Source organism: Balearica regulorum, chromosome 9 (genome assembly GCF_011004875.1).
Source record: "Balearica regulorum gibbericeps isolate bBalReg1 chromosome 9, bBalReg1.pri, whole genome shotgun sequence".
NCBI lineage: Eukaryota > Metazoa > Chordata > Aves > Gruiformes > Gruidae > Balearica > Balearica regulorum.
Window position 1 is genome coordinate 5563037 of NC_046192.1, and position 26083 is coordinate 5589119.

The 26083-nt window shown below is 38.3% G+C and overlaps 1 protein-coding gene across 4 annotated transcripts in view; it reads right to left on the reverse strand.

The window, feature by feature from the left end:
• Positions 1-26083, reverse strand: part of LOC104640687 (glypican-5) — a 394501-nt gene that overhangs the window by 261335 nt on the left and 107083 nt on the right. For 2 of the 4 annotated variants that reach the window (XM_075760925.1, XM_075760927.1), the window contains exons 4-5: positions 5740-5870; positions 1022-1081 (exon numbers count right to left, since the gene is read on the reverse strand). In XM_075760925.1, the coding sequence (XP_075617040.1) occupies positions 1022-1081; positions 5740-5870 (191 nt within the window). The remainder of the gene's footprint in view (positions 1-1021; positions 1082-5739; positions 5871-26083) is intronic. The other 2 variants (XM_075760926.1, XM_075760928.1) reach the window with 1 other exon arrangement.

Consider the following 26083-nt stretch of genomic DNA (forward strand, 5'->3'; position numbering starts at 1 on the left):
AAAGATACTGAGAACAAGATACAGGACACAAAAATGGAGCTAGAGCTATCATGGAGCTATCTGCTTGTCTCAGAAGTCTCTCAATAGCCCTAACAGGAAGGCCAAAGGGCTCATTCCGGTTTATAATGTTTCTGCCTGGCAGGCTGAAAGGGGACACTGCACCAAAGAGGTGCCTGGGAATATGGCTGGATGAGCTTGGCACAAAACCAGCCAGGATTTATTATTCTTTTGAGAGCAACAGGTGCTTTAAACAAAGTGCACTGCAAAGTATCTACCCCTACAAGGTTTAGGCAGTGGTCATCTCTCCCCACAGCTGTCTATGCTTTCTCAAAAGCATTTAACCATCCCATTTACCTTATAGTGTGATGAAATCCTGCTCTAGATAAATTAGTCATCACATGGCCCTAAGGAACTAATTTACTGTAACAATGCAAGAAAGGTGTCATTTTAAGCAAAGAAAAAAAGCAGGAATTTTGGGGCTTACAATGAGGGAATTGGTATTTCTACCTCTTGACCACTAACTTATAAATATGAGCTCTAAGTACTTATGCAGTAAAGCTAGTTTCAGACAGAAGGCCACCTACCTGATAGAACAGGCTAAGAGTATCAATTTATGAAAGGTAACATAGATGCTAAAGATTTTGTGGGTTCTAAAATGGAGTTTTCTTTGAAGGAGGAAAAGAGCATCCTTTTAAGAGTCTAAAGCTTGTCTTAGCCCACCCCAAGAGGCTTAAACTCCTTTGCATTTTCAGCAGAGTGGGGCTCTGACATTTCAAAGTAGCATCTTAGCAAAGGCAGAATTCTGTGTCCAACTCAATCTTAACAAGTGACAATGTTTACTTTTCATCAGTATAAAACTAAACACACTAGCTAGAAATTGTACAGTTTCCTAGTGCCCCATAGTATAAAAGCAGTAATCAAAAGTATGCCAGTTCCTAGATTACAGCTGAAACAGCAGCTTACAATGGAGATGAGCTAAGTGTAGAGACAACAAAGTATGTCATCTTGTTTTCATTCTTACCGAGAGATTTTTTTCAAACTTCTTGATTTGTCATTCTTTGAAGCTTTCAGAGGCAGAGAACTGGTATAGGCCGGGGAGAATAAGCATCAATCAGGAGAGGTTGGGGAGTAGGGGAGAGGCAGGAATTCAGGCAAATGAGGAAAAGAAGTGAGAAACAAAAGAGAAAAGTAAAAATTATTCGAAAGAAAGGTCATCAAGCACATGCATAGGATAATATAAGAAAACAAATAAGGAGGAAAATTGTCATGAGATATTTCCAAAGTATAGATGCAATTAAAAATGTCAATGCAATACTGAAAAAAAAACAAAAACCCAATTGATATAGTTTCTCCCAATCATTTTCAAATAAGAACACAATTACAAATGCAGCACGCACAGCAAAAAGCTGAAAATAAATTAAGTGGTACTTAAATTAACTATAACTGATACCAAATGGAAGAACTGTAAATATATCAAGCTATACAAGAAAACAATGGCAAACAGTTCAGAATGAGCACCATGGGAAGGGGGATACAAATGAGTAGCATTCATTTTCGATACAATGAGCAATTTTCTGTCTGTTAATAAATAATGTGAACACAGATATTTTTTGCTATTCAGTTCTGGTCAGATTGCACCACTGAAAAAAAGCCAACCAGTTTTGCAAAACAGGAGAGACAGGCTCTAAGGTTACACTGGAGGAGAAACTGTGGAAATCACTCTGATAGTTAATTAGTGCAAATACATTTTGTGGCACTGATACCCTGAATTCCCTTAACTAACCTTAAACATTGTATTTAACATTAACTTCATAATGCATTTTTCCACTCATGTGATTTGATACCACATTCTGCTCTTTCTATATCCATACTCTCATGTACAAAGAAATGGCAACAGCTGGAGTAACACACGCCTGCAAACAGGTTCAACTATTCTTGTCAAACCAGTGAACTCTTACTGGAGAGAATAAGCACCGCCTTCAGCAGCTCTGAGGACACCCAGAGATGGTAGCTTTGCCATTGTACTTTCTGGGATCCAGCAGCAGGGGTGGACCTGCACTGATCATCAGGTGAGTGTCACCTGTCATCAGTGAAGCAGTGATTCCAACACAGCCAGTAAAAAAGGAAATAAGAATTTGTAACAGGGAAAATCTGGACCTACTGAAACTTCTGCCTTTGCCAGTCAGTCAGAAATGTTTGATTTGTTTCCACAGTAAGTTAATTTGTATCTGACATTAATAATCTGTTTTGTACTAGCAGTTTAATACTTAATAATACCATGTGATGCCTGACCCAATAGATAGCTAATTTTAAATAAAATAGATGCCATTGACTTCAAACATTCCCCTTAAAATTGTCTATTTTAAGATGTATAAAAGATCCATAAGTCCACAGTATAACAAAAAAATCCCAACAAAATATAATTTCAAAGCCTGCCTCCTCCAATTAGGGACCTAGTATCATGTTATAGTTCTTTGTTAAACATAAGATATTTTTATATACATATCTGTAACCAGCCTATGTTTAGTGGTTTGAAACATTACATGTAGCAGACATGCTAAAAGGCAGGTATTCAACTCTGCTAGGAGTCCAGACCCTGACCAGAATAGTACTTTGTGCTGAACTCAGCAATAACATTCCAATTTACTGATTGGGATTCTGTACATGCCAGGTACATTCCCTGTACCATCATATGGTTTCAATTTTCTTGTCATCTCTACTACATGTTCAAGTAACCTCCACATTAAAAAAATGACTACAGCAGCAACCCTGCCAGTTTCAGTTAATCCCTGAATACGATTGTGTAATGCAAAAAAATAAATAATTACTAATCAAATCTATACTTTTCAGCTTAACCAGAGGAAAAGGTTTCCTACAAGATCATAGAACATTTATTCAAGTTTCAGCTTCTTACACTATTGTCCCTGACACTTGGCATTGCATAACAAAAAATATGCAGGAATGGAATGCAGAGGTAAATGAAGGAAGATGGGTAATCTCCCAGGAGCCCATAAGAGGAGCAGAAAAGGGTTCAACTACCACAAAAGGGGTTCCATTTGCTACATGAATTCAGGGACCTTGCAGGACCATGCTGTGCAGAACACTGGAGGGTGAGAAAGACTGCCTCCAGCCAGACTTAAAAACCAGACCAGTGAGGCAGAGACAGCATCTTAACAGTCCCAATTTTCAACTGCATGAGCAGCCTTAGCTCTACTGAACAGCTTAACCAGAAGTTCTCAAACTCTTTGGAAAAGGAGCTTGATTTTCTAACTGGCCTTGCAAAGATGTAATATCTTTGGAGCAAACATACATACGTCGATATAAGCTGTTTGGCACTAGGTTTTTAAGGGCATCTCTAAGCAGGTTCTACAGAAGAGATGAGAGGCCACTTTATTGTGGTTTCTCCTACAGATGTGCTAACCAGACTGGTTCTTCTCTTTCAGCTTGGGAATATTCTGACACATAAAGGGAATGAGCCACAGCTTTTCTCTTTACGTGGGGAGTGCTGGCTCATTCCTTCTCTCTTTCTTGCCTTATCCTAAAAGGCAGGAGTCATGTTCCATACTCCCCTTGAATTAAAGATCTTTTGGAGGGACGTCTACTACACAGACCAACAGACAGTCAGGCCGATTCCCTGTGTGACCTTGCACTCAAAATGACAGACAGCTGACATTATTGCTCTTCATTTTTTAAACTGCCAGAAGGAATGGCACCAAAAAGAGATTCATTAATTACTCTCATAATCTAGATCCCCTGCAGCAGTTATCTGTCACTCTAAGTGCATTTCATACAACCCACTGCAGGAATGATTTCACCCATCCATTATAAAATTTTATTACCTAAAATTGCTTTTTATTGATAACATATGTGATTAAATGATAGATGATGAACAACACAGTGGTGTAGCCAATCACTGTGTATTTCACTCCACTGTTTCACAATCGTTTCCAAGAAACAAAGTACAAGCTTCATGCCATGTGTTTTATAGGAAGTTGTGGAAAATTTAAAGATATTCTCCACTTCTTTCTTATTATGGCATGGCTCCATCATTCATTTTTGGTGCACAGGCTCTCCACAATACCTATCAACACTGTATTTTCAGTAATGTTTTATGCTAATTATGTAAGGATGGCCTTAGTTTAGATTTTTTTGACAAATTCATTTTCAGTGTGCAGACCAATTTTGGGAAACTGCCTAATTTACAGTATATTAGTTTTAGTATATTTTCTTTTCCATCTACAGGTCTTACATTTTAAAAGGTCAATATCCAAATAATTCTAGATGGTTGGGAAGGGGAGGGAGCAGATCCTCACGTGAGAAAGAACTGCTGTCTTGCCATTAAAGACACTGATTTGCATCTCTAAGAGGTTACCTGTTAATAGGTTGGTAATTTTGCCTTTTTGGTTGCCAGCATGCAAGTCCCAGTGAAGTCAATGCGTTATACAAAAGATGGCGTAGGGCTCTGCGTTTCTAAAAGTATATTTTGTTAATTGTACTACAATTGTTCTTTGGGTTATTACTGCTGAATTTATTAATTTAATTTCCTTAACGCTCTTTTCTCTGATTTGCATGGTAAAAATTGATTAGCTCCAAGCACTAGCACAAACTGTTGTGTTTCAGTTTTAAATTACAAAGGGATAAAAATATCACTATCACTCAAAATACGTAGCTCACTGCTACTACTTTTATCTTTTAAAGCAGTGTTTGTTTCATTCATGCAAGTTTAGATGAGAATTAAAATAGAAATGGATAAAAATCTCATCTTCACAACTCAATCTCCAGAATCCAGGCTATGGAAATTTTAATATTGCTATCATCCACCTAGCCAACCTACAGAGATACACACAGACTCCCCGGGCAGAATAGATACTGTTCTCTGAGAAAGGCGTAAGCCTAGCATGATTCCACTCACTTCACTGAAGTTGTTTCAGATTAATACTAGTGTTACAGAGAACAATGTTAGCCAGAAATGTGTCATTGTGATTTTATGGTCAGTCAGCTCTGACATCTACTCATGTATGATGAGTGCGATTGCTAAGATATCCTTCCCTCCCCACTTACAATTTACAGAAAACCAATCCAGGAGCTACACGAGGGAAAGTGAAAGACTAGGAGATCTGGGAGCAGGCATACTCATGCCAGGGCCAGTGCCAGTAATTCAGCTGTCTAGTGTCTCAACTGGCACGCAGCTGAAGAACAGAAGCCAAGATGGACACAACAAGCCTAAACATAAATGCTTCTGCTCTCGCTCTGTTATGTAACAAGTCAAGGAGACTGCTAGGGATCTTATTACTCCTCCCCAGCTTTGCTAAATGACTGAGTCAGGGCAATGAATCTTTCCTTTTCATCCCTTCCTCCTTCCCACCTCTGCCCCTGGATAAGCTCAAGCCCTTAAAGACCTGGGCAGTTGTATTTTAAGTAATTTAGACTCAACTGTGGAAATTTCTCAGACTTTGCTGTGGAAAAGCTTCATCACTTTCACTGAAAGTTTCTGGAAATAACAAACACTTTGTGCTAAATAATGACATCAAGTCTGGACATAAAAAGCTTTTCTTGGAGAGACCTGCAACATAATATGACCAACACATCTGTGTAACTATCAGTGATGGCAATGGCTGGATAGAACACAGACTACGTGACAGAACTGTGGCTCTGGCTTAAGCACTATGGTGCAAAGAACCATTAACACAAATTGTGAGTCAGAGAGTTTATTTCAAAGCAACTGCTGTTTAGGGTTACCTTCTTTTATGGTTCAGACTAACGTGAGCCATCACAAATGCCTGGGTTTCAGTCGCTTCCTTCACTGGCACTATATTGTCTGATGACAGGTTCCCTTCTTGTTGTTTGGGCTGTCCACACACTTTATCAACCTGTATGAAAGGAAGGGAAAGGAAAATCGGGTTTGAATGGAGAAACTGATTTATAGTTGTCCAAATGTCTGCTTGTTCCTTGTGGTCAGAGTTTACTGCAAGAGACGGTGTCTGGGCAAGAGAAAGAAAGGATTCTTCTTTCCAGGACCTGGAAACTAGTCCCCTGCAGAAGAATGACCAAATTACAATGCAGTGCAAAGAGCACTGCTACCAGAAAGCCAACAGTCATGGATTTGTCACTGGATACCTGGACTATAGCACACCTGGAAACAGACTCAAAGAGTGACTGATAGAAGTGTTTCCAAACCAAACTTTAATTTAGAAACATACCTGGAGTTTGAAGGTACACAGATTTTGGTGGAACATCTGCCCTGTATATAGAGAGCAGAGTTGATCTGGTGTTTGAAGGGGCTTGTACGCAGAAGACAACTGAGTCTTCCAGCCTTTAACTACACAACATTCCCTTAAAACAAGGAAATGAGCAGAAGTAGTCAGTACCAACAAATCACTGTCAATAAAGTCTTCCCTTGGACAAAACAGAATGAAAAGAGAATTTCCAGCCCTGGGATCATCAGTGTCTTGGATCCCGGGTTCGGAAAACTAACCTCACTCAGCCATTTGCCCTTGTTGCTCCTCCTGAAGCCTCTCACAGGGGATTTAATACAAGATCAGGAGAAAGCAAGCTTGTGTTTGTCCTTTGTGCACTGTGGATCTGACGCTGCTTCTGCATCCTACCATGTTTATTTGCTGTAACAGCTTTAAGTGACAATAGTAAGACAAACTCTTCCCTTTATAATCCACAAATAAATAATCTGCAATGTTTTCACCTACACTTAAATGCTCAAGCAAACATGAAAAGAAAACAAAGGAGATCCTACTGTGGGTATGGTACTACCACAGACACCTTTATGACACAGAATCCATTATCCCACACAGCACTGAATTTGGTATCCCTCCTTCAGTTTTCCATTATACCCAGGGTGAGATAAATTCTTGCTGGTCTTGACATTTTACTGCATCTTTAAAAACCTTACTGAGTCATAAATGCCTATCTGCCTAATATTTCAGACCACAGATGACTTCAAATATTTTCTCTGCCCATTTTCTCCAGAAGAACTACTGCTATGTAAAGCTAAGATACTTTCCTCTCAAAAAACCAGGCCAATCAAACATGAGAAGTTGGAAGTTATATAGACATGATACTTAACATCAACTTTAATTGGATGAGTTACAGCCTGTTCCAGTATAATATGTTGTGAAGAACCTAAAACTGTAACAATTGAATGCAAACATACTGGATTAATCCTGACACACCTCCAGCAGTCAGAGCAGGAGCCAGCTGCCTCACTCAACATCATGCACTGTGTGTATTATTTAGGTCTCACCAGGGACTAGCACAGCATTGCTTTAAAACACAACTTTGTGAAATAAAATATTCTATTTCAGTCCCTTCTACGCTTCTGAAAAGAAAAAAAAAACCCACCACTCTATACAGATGAAAATATAAAACAAAAATGCCTTTTGAACCCTTTGGAGCTAGACAGAGAGTATAACACAGCTGGACCACATTCCTGCACAGGATGCTGTCTCTCCTGCACCCCAGGTTTCCCAGGTCTCCTACAGCATGCAGACCCAAATTCCCAGCATAGATTTCTGCAAAATCCATCTTAGATTACATCATGTCACTAAAGTTCATGTCTTCAAATTACATACACCTCAGATCTACTCATTATGTATTTAAGACAGTTTTAACCAACTAACACCAGAGTAGTTTGGAAAAGCAATGTGGTTTTCATATGCATAAGCAATGAAGAACTCCAAGATTTTTGGTTTTCCTGTGAGAAGTTTCAAAGAGATTCAGAGTCATCATTTTTGTTGCGAATCAATAGTTTAAGCATCCAAATGAAAATACTCACTTTGTTTTGATTTGTATTTTTGATACCATGGAAATAAAATGACTCTCTAAATTGCAAAAGTTTCAGTATTTTCTAGGCCAAACCTTAACTTTGGGGTTTTCTTTTTAACTAGTAATAAGAGTTTCCTGCATATCAAACAAAACCACAGTATTTTAAGAATAAATATTTCTCAGTGGAAAATTTTAACCAGTTCTACTCCATTAAAAATAAAGTAATTCGTTAAATGAAAGGGCAAATAACAATCACACTTTTGTCATGCAGGCTTTTTAGTGCCTATCCTCACATTAATATGCTAAGAAACACTAGTAATACTCCGTAATTTAAACTACTGAACAGACATTTTAATCTGAAGCGAGATTAACAAAATGGAAGATACAATAATGACATATTATTTGTAATAACAGTAGCTCTTAAATGTCTCAGCTGAGGTCTAGACTGTTTTACTGGGAAGAAAAATAGCACAAGGCAGTCCCTCTCAAACAGCATTTGAGAGTTAAAGGAACAAAAAATGATGGGAAGCTGGTACAGAGGCACAAAGTGACTTCTCCAGGGTCACAGCAGGGCCCCACAGCAGACAACAGCTCGTGCTGTGTGCAGTCAGTGCCCTGGCCTCCTGGTGCAGCTCAGCCCAACAGCCCTCAGCCCAGACCCAGCTCCCCAGGCTGGTGCCACCTGTGCTGCAGGGCCCTGGGAATTCCCGCAGGGCCATGCTGGCAGCTCATCAGCCCTTTTTTCTTCCCACCCCTTCCAACACCAAGTTTCTTCAAGGTTAGTGTGGATCACCAGATGTTCTTTCTTCCCAACCTCTTTGGGGCAGCAAGGATGGGGGATTTCCCTCCACCACAGCTGCCACGGTGCATACAGATGGTTTGAAAAGTTATGCCCATGAATGTGGGTGTACCCTACACCTTTGGATGCAAAGACCAAACTCCTTCGCAAGAGATTGTCTCCCATCGCTCTTGAGTTATCCCTGTTTGGCATATTTGTTTCAGATTTTGGACAAGTTAAACAGAAACCAGATTTTATTATTGTTTTTTCATGCAGACTGATGTTGACATCTCATTGAAATGTATATTTTTCTGCAAAATAAGATAAGACAAAAGGCTGAATTTTACTAGCCAATTTTGGCAGTCACAAAGTTGATGGCAAGAATGAGAACACTCATGTACAGAAAATAATCTTAAACTTCCAGCTAGGACATCTATGAAAAATGAGTTAATGCTATGTGAATTAAAAAGTATGAGGCATGCCATTTAAAAAAAAAAAAAGTGTTTTCTGGAACTGCAACATCTGGAATCTACTGCTACAAATTACCTGTCTTTTAACAAGGGCAAGAACATGGAGGGTTTTCCTCCCATCCTAAGAGCACCAGACAACTGCACTGTCAGTTTAGCTCTGAGCTCATGAATCAAGCCTCACCACCCAAAGGAAAAATAGTGCTACTAAAACTGGTGACTGGGATTTTAAAGATTTATTTCCCTTTATGTGTGACTTACTGCTTCCAAGTTCTCAAACTGAAAGTGTAGACTAAGTGATTTTTTTATTTATTTTTAAACAGAAGCTAAGATTCCTCTACTAACACTGGACATTAGAATTTGACATAATAACAAAAAATATCAAATATTCTGAAAAGCAAGAGAACTGCAAAACATTATCTGCAAAGAACTGGAGATACCTGTGATAAATTTTAACCAAATTTAGTAGAAACTGAAAACCTGTTGCTCTTTTCCTAAATCCAATTTTTTGTACTCAGAGTAATCAGGAATCAACACAAAGAATGACTAAGCTCATTTATTTCTTTGAGTTTTAAACTTAAAAATAAGCCTGCCAATCTTAAATGACAAACTGATAGAAAATCATGCCTCATTAACTACACTAAGGTAATTCCTCTTGTCTCTTTGATGATATTTAATCAAGTCTACCTTCTAACAGTGAGCACCTATAGTTGAAAACCAGTATTCCTCATACCTCATTATATTTTGACTTATCAATAGTTTCACAATTCTATACACTTTTCTTTGGATTAAAGCTTTTTTATGTATACACCAATCATTCTTCTTAAATATCTGTCTTTAACATCCATAGCTGTATTTCCTCCCCTGTGAACTTTCCTTTGTAATGAAATACAGTCATATATATATATATGAATTATTTGACCTCTTAGTATTTGCTCTTTAAAAGAATGACTATTTACAATTATTGCAGAGGCTTAAGAAAATAAATTGGAAAAAATGTCATCTGAAATCTTTTGAACTCTTACAGCTTGAGCAACCTTAAACATTGAGGTCATATTTAATATACCTAATATAATCAAACAAGGGAAAAATGTCATGCCCTTCTGGATACAAGGAGAATCTTATCTCTCTAAAGCAGGAGACCTTTTCACTAGTTCAGAATAGTAATTTTCTTTGATTTTATAATGGGAAGCTTAGAATTTTAAAATACAAGATTTTTCTAGTGATTGGGCTTTGAGTTATTATTAAAATGCTGACACATTTTCCAGCAGATTTCCACCTACCCCCCCATCTGTAACCCAATTCCGCTGTGTGAGAAGCCAACATCTGGGTGAACACCTCCGACAAAGTACACCCCTCAGCCCAGATTCTGATGGCTTGCAGGCATCAGCACAGCCATACTCCATACCACATGTGCCACAAATGCATTTCAAATCAGAATTGGAGTTCGCTGGTTCCAGCTGCCAAGTTTGAAGTGAAGGAAGCAAGAAACACTGAATTACAGGGAAATCAGGTCTGAATTTTCAGACTTGCATGTTCACCATGAGATCTTATTTCCTTTCGGTCAGATATATCACTTATCATTTTCTGTAAACCATCAACCAAAGTTCATTAGGTAAATACAGAAATTGCCCGAGCAGCCAGGAATCAGGTTAGGAAAACTAAAGCCCTGATAGAATTAAATCTGGCCAGGGACACCAAGGGGAACAAGAAAAGCTTCTATGGGTACATCAGTGATAGAAGGAAGATTAGGGAAAATGGCCCTCTCTGGAAGGAAGTGGGAGACCTGGTTACCTAGGATATGGAGAAGGCTGAGGTACTCAACAACTTTTTTTGCCTCAGTCTTCACCAGCAAGTGCTCTAGCCACACCACCCAGGTCACAGAAGGCAAAGGCAGGGACTGGGAGAACGAAGAACCATCCACTGTAGGAGATCAGGTTTGATGGCCAGGTTGGATGGGGCTTTGGGCAACCTGGGCTAGTGGAGGGTGTCCCTGCCCATGGCAGGGGGGTTGGAACTAGATGGTCTTTAAGGTCCCTTCCAACCCAAACCGTTTTATGATTCTATGAGACTCCACCAAGGAGAGTGGCATTATGAATTCCTCAGGGGCAGAAAAACCTGTTGGACGCTTACTTAGAGATCAAAGAATCCAGCTATGGAATTTAAATCCATAAAGAAATGAGGTTCTGTGTGTTCTCTGCTGCCTCTGGAAATATCTGACTTTAATCAAGTGATTTGAATTATAGTAATATTTCTAGGTTCAGTTTTGGAATACAAGATACAAATGTGCCAGAAAGAAACAACAAAGTCCTGTAAAAGGAAGAGCTCACATCCCGAGGAAACAAGAAGAAACTCTAGGCATATCCTGAAAAATGAGGCACAATTACAAAGATACAGATTATCCTGATATTTTTATGAAACATTTGGGTTTCTGTTACTCTTAGGCATATCTCACAATCTTCCTCAAACAAAAAAAAAATCAACAGAAAAGTAATCTCATCTTAACAAGAATGCAGAAGTAATAGAACACTATTTAACTTAGCTGACATGGATTAATTGATGCTGAAATCTCCTTTCAGTTCCCCAACTTAACCCCATCTGTTTCAATGATCTTACATGCTTTGGTATGCTACCGTTCTGCACCCAAAGCCAGGGAAACTGCCCCCTGTACAGGGATGAGGCATTTCAACAACCAAACTCTGAGAATATCTTCTTGCTTCTCCCTAACTGCAAGAGAAAGTCTGTCACAGGTGCTAATCAGAAAGTGCCTTCTGTCTCAGAAAAGGTTGGGAATGGTAACTATAAAAAATTTGGATATCAGTTTGCAGAGTTGTTTGACAACAAGTTATAGTTTAAGACAGTCACACTTTTTCCTGGGGACTATATACCCTATACAAAAAGGGAAAAACACATGTAAAGGTTATTTAGAGTCTTAAAAAGCTAGAACTTGAAATCAGTAAATCCAGAAAGCTCTAATAAATTCCCTTGCTAAAATTGTGGGCTGTAAACTTCAGGCAGACGTTTCAAGGTCAAGGAAGGATTAAAGAAAACCAGATCAGAGTTGCTAAAGTAACATTTGCCCAGAACAACACTGAAACTGCCACACAAGTACAGAACAGGCAGGTACAAACCGCAAAGCTGAAGTGATTCCTAGGTCTTTTGACTGGTGAACATGTATCCTTACAAAATTTCACAAACTGTAGTGTCTTTCTTAAGGAAATGCCTAGTTATTGTCTCCTTTTTAATCAAGCAGCAGCCAAAAAGATCTCAGAGGACCTCCCTAACTGCATGGTAGGTGAACCAGCTAGGGAGTTGGACTAGTAGCATGTATCCTGTCCCAAGCACCCCATTCCAAACTCAGAAATGCATTGCCATTTTACAGGTATAAAGAGGGCAGTACGGGGAGAAGTAGAATTAATTAGTCATAGAGATTTTCAGTATTGCATAGGATGTCAGGTCACACAAGCTTCCAGTAAAAAGGGGCAGGTTTCAAGTATATAGAATTTATAGGAGAATAATTTACAGGGCTACAATCAACTTCCTCTTACATATTTCTAAGGGTCCACCTGAGGCCAAGCAGTACGCCTGGAAGCCCTTATAAAACATGTTGCTTAAAGACTCTGTTCATCTATTCAACAATTCATCTTTCTTCCTTTTTAACTAAGAAGGTCAAGTTTCCAGGCTACTAGATACATTGAGAAAGATGAGTATTCAGCAAAAGTGGAGTAGCAGTAATATTCTGCAAACAGCCCTGAAAATGGTTCTTGAAAAGAGAAAAGTGCTGTGTTAGGAGGTTTTGTGCTTGTGTGAATCAACATTGTTGTCTTTGGTAGGGTCCGTCTGCGGCAGAAGAGATATCCTTTCAGGCAGCAACACTGGGCACACACAATGGTCAAATTCTGCAGCAGCTACTCAAATGAATCACATTCTACAAGGCCTTCTCCCCAATTAAAAATGCAAATGATGAGTAATGAGAATTTGGGACCTTATTCTACAACGTCCATATGAAAGAATGGCTAGATAATCTGTAGTGAGCCAAGCAACTGGGCGTGCCATGAAGCCTGCATCTGAATGCATACATCCAGGTTTTGTTCACAGGCATAGTAGCTGAGGATTTCTGGAAAAAACATGAAACAAGGAAATACCTTACATGATATCAGATATTTCAAGAATTCTATACAGCTTATATGTAACAAATTTTCCCTGTAAATTGCAATGATGTTCTTTTCTGCTCTCACTGACTTTAAAAATTGCATACACTGGTCAGGATAAGCTATCCACAGTTTCTCTCTACGTGAAAAATCCTTTAAGGACACATAAGTCAATAACCTTGTCTGTTTTGTTAGGAGCTTTTAAAACATTTTTGTTCAAATTGTATATATATTTACCAAGCTGAAAAGAGAAGTGGTAATCATTTATAAAGCCAAAGCAAAATACAAACAGCACCTAAGAGGTAATGACAGCTCCTCTCCTCCCCCACAATACCCCCAAGATCCAGTACTAATCTTTCCTGGCAGTCAGCCTTTGTTAGATGTGACATTTGTCTTTAGATATTGACAACCTAGAAAGGTTAAGCTCAATTTTATAATTAATTACAATAATATAGTATGGAAGTAAAATTCCATTGGGAATCAATCCAAGTGAGTCACTTTAAAAGCTCTCAGAAAAATTAGGTAACTTTAAAGATAACATAAGAAAATAAAATATTTTATTCAAATTTTCCTTTTCTCACTGTTAAAATTAATTATAGTATATCAAAATGGTATTGCATGTTATGCGTTTATTATTTATCCCCATTCTTAAGTGAAAGCAATTATCAAAATATTACTGGAATTTCTTTTATCACTGCAAACTTAAAACGTAACTATGTAAAACCCCTCATAGTTTGTTCTTCAAAGGTTCAATAACCAAGTACAAAAAGTAGCAAAGAATCACACATCTTAAAAACACACACACATATAGGGCTTCCCACCTATGCAAGTGTTGCATAGACTAAACACCAAACTGCTGCAGTTACCACTATGGACACAAGTCCCTAGAACAGACTGGTTGCCAGTGCAAACTGCTATGTGGATAGAAGGTGGTGCCACCCTCATCACCAACTGTCCCGGGCACCTGCTGCTGCCCCCTCCCCAGCAGCAAGGGCTGGCACCACCCCAGCCCTGCTGGCAGGACCCAACGGTGATAGTCCTTAGCCCTCTGCAGTCAAAGCAGCCATGCAACAGTATCAGGGTTGAGCTGAGCTAATAAGGCTCAATTTGTGCTGACTCAGAGAGAGCTGTGTGCCTGACGGCAATGAGGGCTGGCAACCTCTAGCAGCAGGGACTGACAAGCAGAAGGGATCATACCCATGATTCAGGCAGGTCACCAGATGGCACAGGCAATTCAAGAAAAGAACATCTTTCCTTCAACTTGGGTACCTCCCTAGATGTCTTTAGTCAAAAAAACTGAGCCTGTCACTCTTCAATTTGCTTTAAGTCAGACTAGAAGGTAGTCACATGAGAAGCTATCAATAATTCACTTTTTTCTCAAGTTAACTTTAGCAATGTTGATCTGTACCTGACTTCTTGATGATGCCCAAGAGCTCTCTGAGACAAGACAGGGACCCTTTTCACTAAATGCAGCTAGTGTGATCACCATCCCAACACGGTCAGTCCCTTTTTAGTGAGTTGCAGCTGTCCAGCAACAGAATTCACAAGATGGCCCAGTGACATAACAAATCAACGTGAAGCGGGGGCTACTGAAAGAGGGAGTGTTTCGCCCTAAACAGCGAAACTCCTTTTGGTATTGCCAAAGTCGACTAGGTAGAACAGACCATTAGTCTGACCCAGCTGGAATCTTATGTTCCTCTGTACATAGTTATTGCAATCATAATTACAACAGAATTGCGGGAATGATTTTGAATAACTGGCCAAGTTGTCTGCAAACACTCATTCTTCATATATGAATAAAAATTCCTAACGAATTACTAGGAACCTGAGCCAGATCTGATCCATGGATAACTTAGCCATGTAATTCTCTGTGCATGCCATTCAGCTTCATTTTTGAGTTTAACACTTTCATAGGCGGGCATCACCACTCAGGTATTTAGGCACAAGCCCAGACAACCAAAACAGGCATCCTAGCAGGCCTTTTGGTATATTCCTTCTAAACACAGCTTTCAACTGAAGTGTTTGGTCTCCAGTCTTTACATAATGCAAACAGAATTGTTTCTTAGTAGTTTTCATGTAGCTGGCATTATGCAGTATATCCAAGAGAAGGCAATGAACAGTAACACAGAACAAGATTCATTTTTGCTTACTCCATGACTTATACCAATTTGGTCTCTGTAAAATATTACATTAATTAGATATCTAATTTTGCAAATAAACTACATAACTGTTTGTGCTACAGTCTCTCAGATAATTTGAAATGCTTCTCAAAACCATTGTGTATCCTGCATGGACTCTTGTCCTCTGCAGGGTACTTGAAAGCAGGGTCGCATGAGCTAGGGACAAGCCCCAGGGGGATGAAGGACAGGCAGAATGTCCACACAGAAGAGAAGAGACCTCAGCCTCACAGGCTTGGCAGCTCCTGCTCAAAATCTCCCCTTTCTTTGCAGGTAGATACATCCTAAGAACCAAGTTTCAGGAAAATAAATGGAGGAAACAATCCCTAAGTAAGAGTTTACTCCAAATCTCTTTGAGAAAACCTGCTTCTGTTACTTTAAACTGACATTGAGTACGTTCAGGGGGGTATTTACAGGGAAGAGCACATCCTTATTAGGGCTGGCTAATGCTGCAAAGGTGATCCAGACTTTAAGATACAGGAAGTGTCATGGATATCCTATATATTTAAGGGCACTGATATACCTACCCTGAACATGTTTGCCAAAAATGGTAATCAAGATCAGGAAAACATCGATTTTCAGCAAATTTTTTTAATGCTTCCAAGATATATTTTTTTTTCTGTTCATCATTACTACAAGCATTTAGTTGGATAGATGAAATGGATGAACCTTCTCTTCCAAAAGACATTATGCAAGTGACCTAACACAAATTTGTAGGAAGTCAGAAGGTCATTATACTTGCATATTGTTACATTAGCTGAAGTAATGCTTTAAGTTTATGCAATCACTTAATAAACATATCAATAACAATGTCAAGACTTCCAAAGAAGGTCAGAATGACCTTCTATTTTGTATATAACAGGAATATAATAACTAGAAAAGACTGGTAAACACATAATTCTTTTTTCATGAGACACATCATTTCAATTATGGTTTTCTGATAGTCACTGTCAAAATCAACATGTTTTCTTGTGCCTTTTTTCTGAACACAAATAAGTAATTTTAGACAACACTGATGACTTGAGTATTTATTCAAGACATGTAGCAACAGTATGTAGCACAATTATCAGGGGCAGCCCTTGTTTAAAATGTTTAGGAGACATTTTTCATGTTGAGACAAGTCCATTACGTTTATAAGCAAATTCTAAGACTTCTGTCCTGTCTCCTACAGAAATCACTTCTAATGCAGTAGTGATGTCTTGCGTATAGCAGGTACCAAAATGGCTAGTTTTTCCCTTTACCTTAGGACCTTGGGCAGATGTTAACAGGAATTTTATCAAAGAGGACTGGGACCCTGCACAGAGTGCAAAACCCTAGCTTCTCATCACATCTATTGGGCCAGGCCTACAGGCATCAATAGGCTTTTGATTTCCAAGTGTGTGGCACGCAGACTCCGAACTTGTACACCTGGTGAAAGGCAGGACGCTTTGAGGATTTACAACAGTGATTGATTAACATGGATCTATTTAGGACTATTAAACCATTAATGCCATTTTACCGGTTGAGCATTTCTGCAGTTGAAACTAGACGAAGATACTAAATCTGCAATTTTAAGTCCAAACTGCAGATCAGACCTTTAATATTGTACCTCTGAATTCCATCAAGGCAGAGATCTTTCTAGCAAAACACAGGACACAATTTATTTACTAGTATATGCATCCTGTTTTCAACTTAAGAGTCAAGGACAAATTCATAAATAAAGGAAACAAATTCTCAAGAAAGCACTGTCTTAAACTGCCTGCTCTCTGCAGAATTCATTTTGACTGTGCTCAGAGTGCTGGAATGGTACCATTATGGTAGCTTGGTGTTAGGGAAGAGGAACAGTATGAAAACAGAGCTGAAAACAAGCAATAAAGACGCTTATAACAGATCCAAGACCATGACTCTTCATTTATGGTTGTCAGGCCTTTTTCATTCCAAACTTTGTTTCTGATCCATGCTTTGTTAAAACAAAAGCAACAAAAGGATCCAGTTTGAACAGTTATAAGCCAAGAAGTCTTGCCATATGCTCACTGACAGCACACTGAAATTTCTGAGATACATTCATGTACTTGTCTGACCCATTTCTAATGAAGTTCTGCAACAATAGCTAGCAAAAAATAGCCTTTCTTTTGGTTTGAAATTTCTCAGACTGTGTATAAAATCTCAGAGAAATAATCCTAGAAAATATGAAGGAAATCAGACAGGATGTTTTTGAGCTGGAGGGTAGTGAAAATTTAACATTTTGACTTTTAAAACCAGATCATAATCCAAAATAAGTCTGCTTTTACAATGTTAAGTCTTACTCAAAAATTGACTAACTCAAGCAGGGAAATCAGTTGTAGTCAACAGGGAGTTACACAGTCACTTCAATAAATTGTGACTGCATCCATTTAACAAAAACTAATCACCTTTTGCCAGTAACTGACTGGATATGAGTTACCAGCTCTGACAACATGCTGAGTTAGTGTTAGCAATGCTGTCAAGAATCAATCATGTTTTATCAACCGTGCAGTGAAGCAGCACATTATGTATCATATCACATAAAAAGCAGCATAGTGAACATGTGTGGAGCTTTAAAGCCTGCTGACTGCATGCAGAATGCTGACAGAAAATAGGGATTCTCAGCATAGAACTTGAACTAGTATGGAAAAGATGTCCCAAAAGGGCAAAGAATTGGGTATCACAAAATTTTAATTGAGCCAGCAAAATGCTCCTAGGGGCATGAAATGGGCTAATAGTATCCTGGACTACATTAGGATGAGTGGTGATCTTCCCTTCTACTCAGCAGTGGCAAGGCCACACCTAGAATACTGTGCTCAGTTCTGGGCTCTAGGTGACCCTATTGGAGCAGGGGACTTGGACTAGATGACATCCCAAGGTCTCTCCCAACCTCCATCAATTTGTGATTTTAAAAATTCACTTTATTTCCTTTGTGACTTCTGATAAGTCACCTAAGGGTAAACAACACCCTCCTCCTACCCAAAAGACACTTCAGAGTATCAGGGGCTTCCCTTCCTTATAGGACACTGAATGCTTAAGCCACTGTATAATGTCTAAATACCAGATAAAAACTGGAGACAAGGGAAGTACCAAGACTGATGGGAATTCGATGTAGTCAAATTGCTAGCATTCAATACACATTCTAAGCACTTCAAAAGAAAAGGAAGAAATTTGAATTTTAGGAGAGAAAGTAACAGTTAAAGTCAGATAGCTCATGAACAACAGTTTAAAAAAGCAAAATGAAAGAAAACGCACTTACAAAAACCACAGGAAAAGTTCCCTGTCAAAACTTGCCTACCTACTTGCAATCCGATAGTATAGCATGGCATTCATAGGACAATTATGTGCTCAGTGAGACTATTATGCTTTGGGAAGCTCACATCTAGCTACATCTTGAGTGGCATTTACCAACACTGCAACTTTCCCATCTTACAAGCCCTCACCTTACAGTAGGCAGTAACTCTTTATTTTTATCCCCATTTTTAAGACAAGGAGGCTAAGGCAGAGAGATTAATAAATCTGAGAAAAACATATAGGACAGGCTTGGAACTGACCCACTCCTGACAACCAATTTAGTTCTCTGACAATTAAATCACATTCTGAGTTCAAAAGCTCTGGCAAAGTGCCTGTATGATTAGATACTTGCCTTGCCTACCTAAAACTTGTGGATTTGCTGACTTGGGTGACAAATCCCACAAGAGCATGGTCTCACAAATATCCTAGTAGATCCAAGGCTGCCTCTGCAGACTCAAATGTGCGGACAATCCAGGCATGATGCACCCTGCTAACGTCCAAGACCACCCAGCAGCCCAGCATAGCAACAGGAGTTGGCAACCATTAATGCAACCCAACTTATTAAGGCTGTAATTAAACTGCCCTGAATACACAAACTTGTTTTGCTCTATAATTATTTTACTTGCCTCAAATAGGAACTGGAAGCAGTTGATTGGAGCTATATGGTCTGTGCTCATCTGCTTTTCAAAACGGGTACCAGAGATTTTCATCAATAACATACATTTCTTTACTTCTCTCAGCGCACTAGAGAAGAGTTTAATTTCCCTTTTTCTCCAGCCATAAGAAAGCACTACTGGCTCAAATCGAAGCTAAATTAAGCCACTGCTCCTTTCAGTGCATATGCCGTCAAAAAGCAGGCCCACAACAATATAAAATAAAGGAAAAAGTAATTTACTGTTTATGTTGCTTAGCTTGAATCTCTATTCCCTGCTCTGCTGCCTGAGCTGGTGAACTGGCACTCTCAGTTACACGGCACCAGGCTTACGTCTGTGGTAAGGGCAGACCTGTCAGGTCGCATGCTCCAAGCGCGTGACCCACTCAGTTGCCCTCCCCTCACGCTCCCACAGCACTGCACCTGCATCTTATACACACAGACCACACTGCGGCCCCTTCCCGCGTCCACCTGTGCCTGCAGCATTGGACCCTGCTACTGAACAGGTACCACAGGTATTGTGCTGCAGAAGGACCTGCCCTTCCTACCAGGGTGCTGTACTCAGAGACACCGTCTGAGCAGCAGCCCCCTTCCACCACCCTTCCCCTTGCCATGAGGTTCCATCTGTGTTCATGCCCCAATGGACCATGTCCCTCTTGTACAACTTTCCACAGCAGCACTCAAGCTCACACAGCTGTAACAGCAAGTTTCAATTCCATAAGTAACTTGCCTATGAATCGACAGTTTTGGGGAAGCCCTAACTTACACCTTTTTCTTCACAGCATCTTCAGTGGCATATTCAACTAAACGGCCATTTGCAGAGGCTTAATGCAAAACAGGAGAGAAAGCAGTTATTTCATTCTCAAACCTTGGTGCCCACAGCTTAGCTTTCTTCTTTTGACCTCTTTATTTAAATAGGACTACTATAATATTGACCTAAAAAGCATCCAGCAAGGTTTATTATCTTGCAAATTCTGGCTTGCATTCTTCCAAATTTAGCCAACAAATCAGCCAAAAGGTCAATTTTCAGCACCTACTGGGATAGAACCTAAGGTTTCGTTTAGGAGCAAGTTCATGAAGCAAGAGCTTGGCAGACCAGTCAGGATAAAAGTCAACATCTGGTTGCAGAAAATAAACCAAATCTAGGGAATATATATGCACCTGAAATCATTTCATTATTACACAAAGAATCTACCATACTTACAATTTCATTTTCAATTTCAGACTCTTACAAGGCAAGATGACTAGATATAGGTACATACCTTACTTTAAAAAATCTTGTAATGTCTCAGCAACAAATAATAGCAAGTAAAATACTGGTCACAAAAAAAATGTATTTCCCGTTTACTAAATTCCAACATTTATTTCCTTATTGCCTTCTACACAGTTTCTTTCTTCTAAACATGCACGGAATTTCACACTTAACACCAACAGGTTCATTGATGTCAGGTCATCAGTCTACTTGAGGCCCAGTTTGGCCTGGTATTGAGCTAATCGGAACTGGATATTAGAATACACTGAAAGCATCTTGAATGTCCTAGTAAACATTATAATTTTCATTATTCAATACGCATACAGGATAAACATAATAAAAACTAGACTATAGCAACCAGCTGACTCAAAGTCCTTCAGCCACAGTTTATCGAATCAACAGCAGGAAGCAAAATGTAGTAACAGCAGAGTGCTATTTGTTTACCTAAGCAAAAAAAAGTCCAACTTTTTTCTGATAAGAACTGACATAACAGAACCCGTTACCATAATCAGAGAGAGGACTAAAGGAGCATGGAGCTAGAACTTCTTCCTGAATTCTAGATATTTAAGTGAATCCTGAAGTCTAAATCCTAGATGTCTTGGGTTGATATTCCTTAATGTAAGAAATATAATTTGGGATGGAAGGGCAGTGCTATGTAGCATGAATTTTTTACTGCCTTTACCTAAAAGTTGTCTATATGGGCATTGCTACTCTGAACTACACTACAGCATAGAATACTTGATGACTATTCAATCTCCCAGGAAAAAATAGACACAAAGGGCTTCTCTCATTTATACTCTGGCCTTTGTGCTGCTTTAATCAGCTGCTCAAAAGACTGGTATATAACACTTTATTATGACAAAACTTTCTGGAAAGGGCATAACTTGAGTGGGAATTGGGATCAAAATCCCTTCTTTTCATAACCATTAAAAAAATAAAATTAAAACTTCAGCAACCTAATAAAACACATGGGAGGTTAAAAAGTAAAACTGGCTTGATTCTAAAACAGGTCTTAATATAGCATGCCTGTAATAATGAAAAAGGATAAATGAAAAGCATGCCGATTCCTGTTATTCTTTGAGTTAGACCATGCCCTTGGGTAGTACACAAAACCCCAGAAATGCAAAATATGAAAGTAATAAACATACAATTGCTCAGAACTTGATAATGATCTCTGTGAAACAAAATCTGAGGATTTTTGGTAGGCTTTGATGATTCTCAACACAGAATTAAGCTCAATGTATTTTAAATTAAACCTAAAATAAAAACAGCTGCTGGAAAACATGCATGACCAAATTCTTCATCTGACATGTGCTGCTTTTGGCTATTTTCTTTTAGATTTTAAAACTTCACTGGCATTCTGTATATTCAACTCCAGTATGAAGCAGAGTACAGTAGCTACCGTTGGCATTCAGTTAAGCCAATCTAATTTTATAGATGTTTGTCTAACAACTCAGAACCATTGCTATTTCCATCAGTGAAGGATTATACCATCAAATAAATTTATTCACTGGGGTAGCTGCAATTTTATGTGCAATGAGGCCTAAAAGATATACAGTCATCATTAGGTTCATGAAGTTCATCCCATTGCTCTGCTGACCCTCAGTGCCTAATCACACAGAAAAAAGAAGAACTGATAATTAATTTTCCAAAGAGTTGATTTTAAGAACAAAACAAGATGGAATCCTAACCAGAATTTTCCTATATAAAAAAATACTCCATTAAAAAAAGATTTAGATTGCTTAAGAAACAGAGGAACAATACAGGAGAAAGACAAGGAAGAAGAAATTACTCCATTTGCCTATACATATAAGAAAGACTATCATGGCAAGCCAGAGGGCAAACTTAACAAGATGTATAGAATATGCTTCCACTTGTGATTGAATTACCAAAAGATATCCATGTCACAGTGGAAATGCCCTAATCAAATAAACTTTGAAATGCCATTTATTTGGGAATCTGACCTCCTATTCACAAGATTCTTTGGAAATTCAAGAGGGATAGAAAACATAGTGTATTCTGCAGCACTTTGAATTGAAAAAGCTTTCATACTTACAATGTTTTTGTAGGTATCAAAAATCCATAAGCCATGTATATGCATAGTTCTCTTTCTACTTGGTAGGATGATGGCAAAAATTTAAGCAATTTGTTTCATGGTGCATTTCTAAACAGTTGTTTGTCCCATATTCCCTTAGCTTTAAAACCTGGAGGTCTTAAAAATATCCTAAGTCCTAAAAAATTAATTTCTGTGAAATTGTTTCTCACTTTGTTTTAATCTCCTTGTAGCATCTGCATGTCTCAGAAAACTCATTAGAGCAAAGACAGATGTTTTCATTAGCCTAAAAACCAAAGGCCCATAACCACTGCTAAAATAAGGCAATATTAACCTAAACACCAGAAGTAACAAATGATTTTTAAAAAGATACCAATAAATCTGAAGTGTAGTGAAATGCAAACAGAAAAAAGATTTCAATGGAATAGTTTTATGCATTCCGGAAAAAAAAAACCAAACCAAAAACCCATAGCCCAGTCCACATGCTACAGTATTGATAATACCTCCCAGTACAAAGATAAGCTTTTGTTGTTTTCCACAAGGCATAATTCTCAAAGGTTTCATATAAGCAAGTTATGCATAAAGCTGTCCATGACAGGTATGGCACGTAAAGCAGGACAAGAGAACAAACGGAGCTTTTATTTGCTCACAATCCTTAAGAATGAATACTCCTGCTCCAACAGCTGCCTGCCACCTCAAAATCCCAGTGCCTTCATCTTAACTCAGCTACAAGAGGATGAGGTAGGATTGATAAAACTCCAGAATTTCAGATTTACTCTTTCCTGAAATAAATACTCATTTCACTCCTCATTCTTCCCTCTAGACACTCTAAGGGGACGCACTGGCCTCAAACCGCCTGCCACAAGACCCAGCTCTGCAAGTATCAGGCTATTTGAGGAAACAACTGGACAGATGAAAACAATCTAAATAATTTAACAAATAAGGGCTGAAGAAACTGACACCAGTCAGCATAAAAAAAAGATTACTCAGAAACTTAAAATATGTAAAAATTTGCTGCTTATAAGAATAATCTATTCTCTATATCCTTATGAGAAGCATTCTTACAAGTAATAACAAGTTGCAAGGGAGATTTAAGTTAGAGAGAATCTTTCTTACAGTAATAACAGAAAAACTTGAAAAGACTGTCTGGGGACATTACATAATCTCCATCACTAGAGGTCTTTAAGAAGAGTTTAAAGAACATCTGTTAGGAATGGCTTAAAGAAAATTATTCTGGGTTACATGACATGAAGAAGTCCATATGCTGACCCCCTAGCGCTGTATGATTATTTATTTACTGCAGATATGAAACATTTTGCATTAAATATTGGCACAGAAGACAACACCAAATACCTATGTGAAATTATACCACAATCACATTAGTCCACAAGCTGCCAAAAGGATGCCATTCCAATGAGACTGAGTTTCTCTGGTAGGAGGTCTCTGCCTCCTTCCTGAACCTCAGAGACCAAGGATTTTTTTTGCCAGATGGCAAGTACTCAGGAACAGTGGTCTCAATCCTCCTGAAGGCATATGTTTTCTGTGCATTTCTTTTTTATAGGATATTGCATTGTTTTCCCCTGCATTTTCTATATTTGTAGTTTCAAAGACACTATTGGGCTCCACTGCTACTTGTCCATTACTCTCCACAGGAAAGCAATTCCAGAAATGAATTTTAGTTCACAATTATTTGAAAGATAAACAGGATTACAGGTTAATTGTGAAGAATCAGATTGAGCTTGCAGTACTACGTGGTAAGGATTTTTTTTTTTTGTTTTTTAATTTGGAAATAGAGCTGGAATACTGTCAGAAAACATGACAGTACAAAATTTAGAATAGCAATCAATTCCCAGCTTTCACAAATGGTTGCCTTATTCACACCCATGTGGCTGTTGACATTGACCTCCATGAATGGAAGATGTTCTACCCAGTTCTTGACTCCCAATCTCTGCAGTAAGCAAGTTTTCAACAAGAGCAGCAGGCTTCAGGACTTACCACTTTTAATTATTCTGTATGAAAAGAAGTGCATAATTTGAGAAACATTCTCTAAGCTTCACTTTTTAAACAACTCAAGGCAAAAGAAAAAAAACCCCATTGATTAAAATTAACCTTTCAAAAATAGATCAAATTGGGCAGGAAGAAGTTGGAAAACAACCAGTCTCAAAAAAAAAAAAAAAAAAAATCACAAAAATCACAAAATGGAAGCGATCACTGGCAATGAGCAGCATGCATGTAATTCAGGCTATATCAACCTCGAGATTATTCCTGATCTTCCTTAGTAATCCACTTTAACATTTTCCCATTATTATTATTGCTTCAAAATCGAGAATTCAAAAAAAAAAAAAGAGATTTGTCACTAACAGGAAAATGGGCAGCGAAACACATACTTTCCAAATATGGGTAAATCCACTCTCAACCTTTTGGGAGGTTAACTACAACTAAGACAATGGTTGACATTCTCTGCATCCCTACCTTCCACCTTTGCCAACTAAATATTAAAGTTACCATAATCTTAATGTAGCAAGTATTGCAGTTCACTCCCAATGAACGTAGACACGTTTGACCAAGCTCCGCCTGCCCTCGCAACCACACAAATTATATAGCTCAGCTGAAATGCCACAGCAAATCCTACCTTCTTTGTCACTTTTCCAGGTTTTTTTTGAAAGTTTACATGGGCATCTTACTCCCATTTCATTATCAGGATATATTTACTAAAGAAATTCTAAATACTGTCAAGGTTGTCAGGAATCTGACCTTGGAACTGAGAGACTGCAAATTTTATTAAAGCAGTGAGCAAGCCAGTTTCCAGTAAGAAAACATGCAAAAGCATGATAGCAGCCATTTCAACATGTTTTGTGAACATTTTATGTTGTTCTGGATGAAAAGAGATGAAAAATTGCAGAAAATGAACATGATTAGTCCTGCTTTTTAAATGTAGGAGGGACTTGTTTTCTCTTAAAATATGTTCTCTTTCAAAACAGTTTGATCACCTCTTTTCAAGTATACGGACATAACATCTATTTTGCAAAAGAGAATTTAGAAGAGTCACACAAATGTCAAACTAATCAGTTAAACAAAAAGATGTATGTTTGATGTCACATCATCAAAATATCCCAGAAAACATATTATCCGCAGATCCTACCATTGGAATTCACTAGACTTAGCTCTTGATTCATTATTTGGAGTAGAACTGGGACCTAATTTAACAGGTGTAAATAATATTACATCAATTTCCAATTTACTACTTAAATACAATACATACACTTCGGGCATATCATTGCTACTGCCACACTTAAGACCTACTGCTTTCTTCAGAAGATGTGTTTGAAACAGATCACAACTATAGATTTAAAAAATAATAATTTTATTTAAACAATTTTTTTTACATCTCAACTTTGTAGTAAAATATGCATAACTTGCATAACTATGTTCAGTATACCTAGAGAGCTTATGTATTTACATTGGACTATCAAATTACTGTAACAATTTGTATTTGGATAT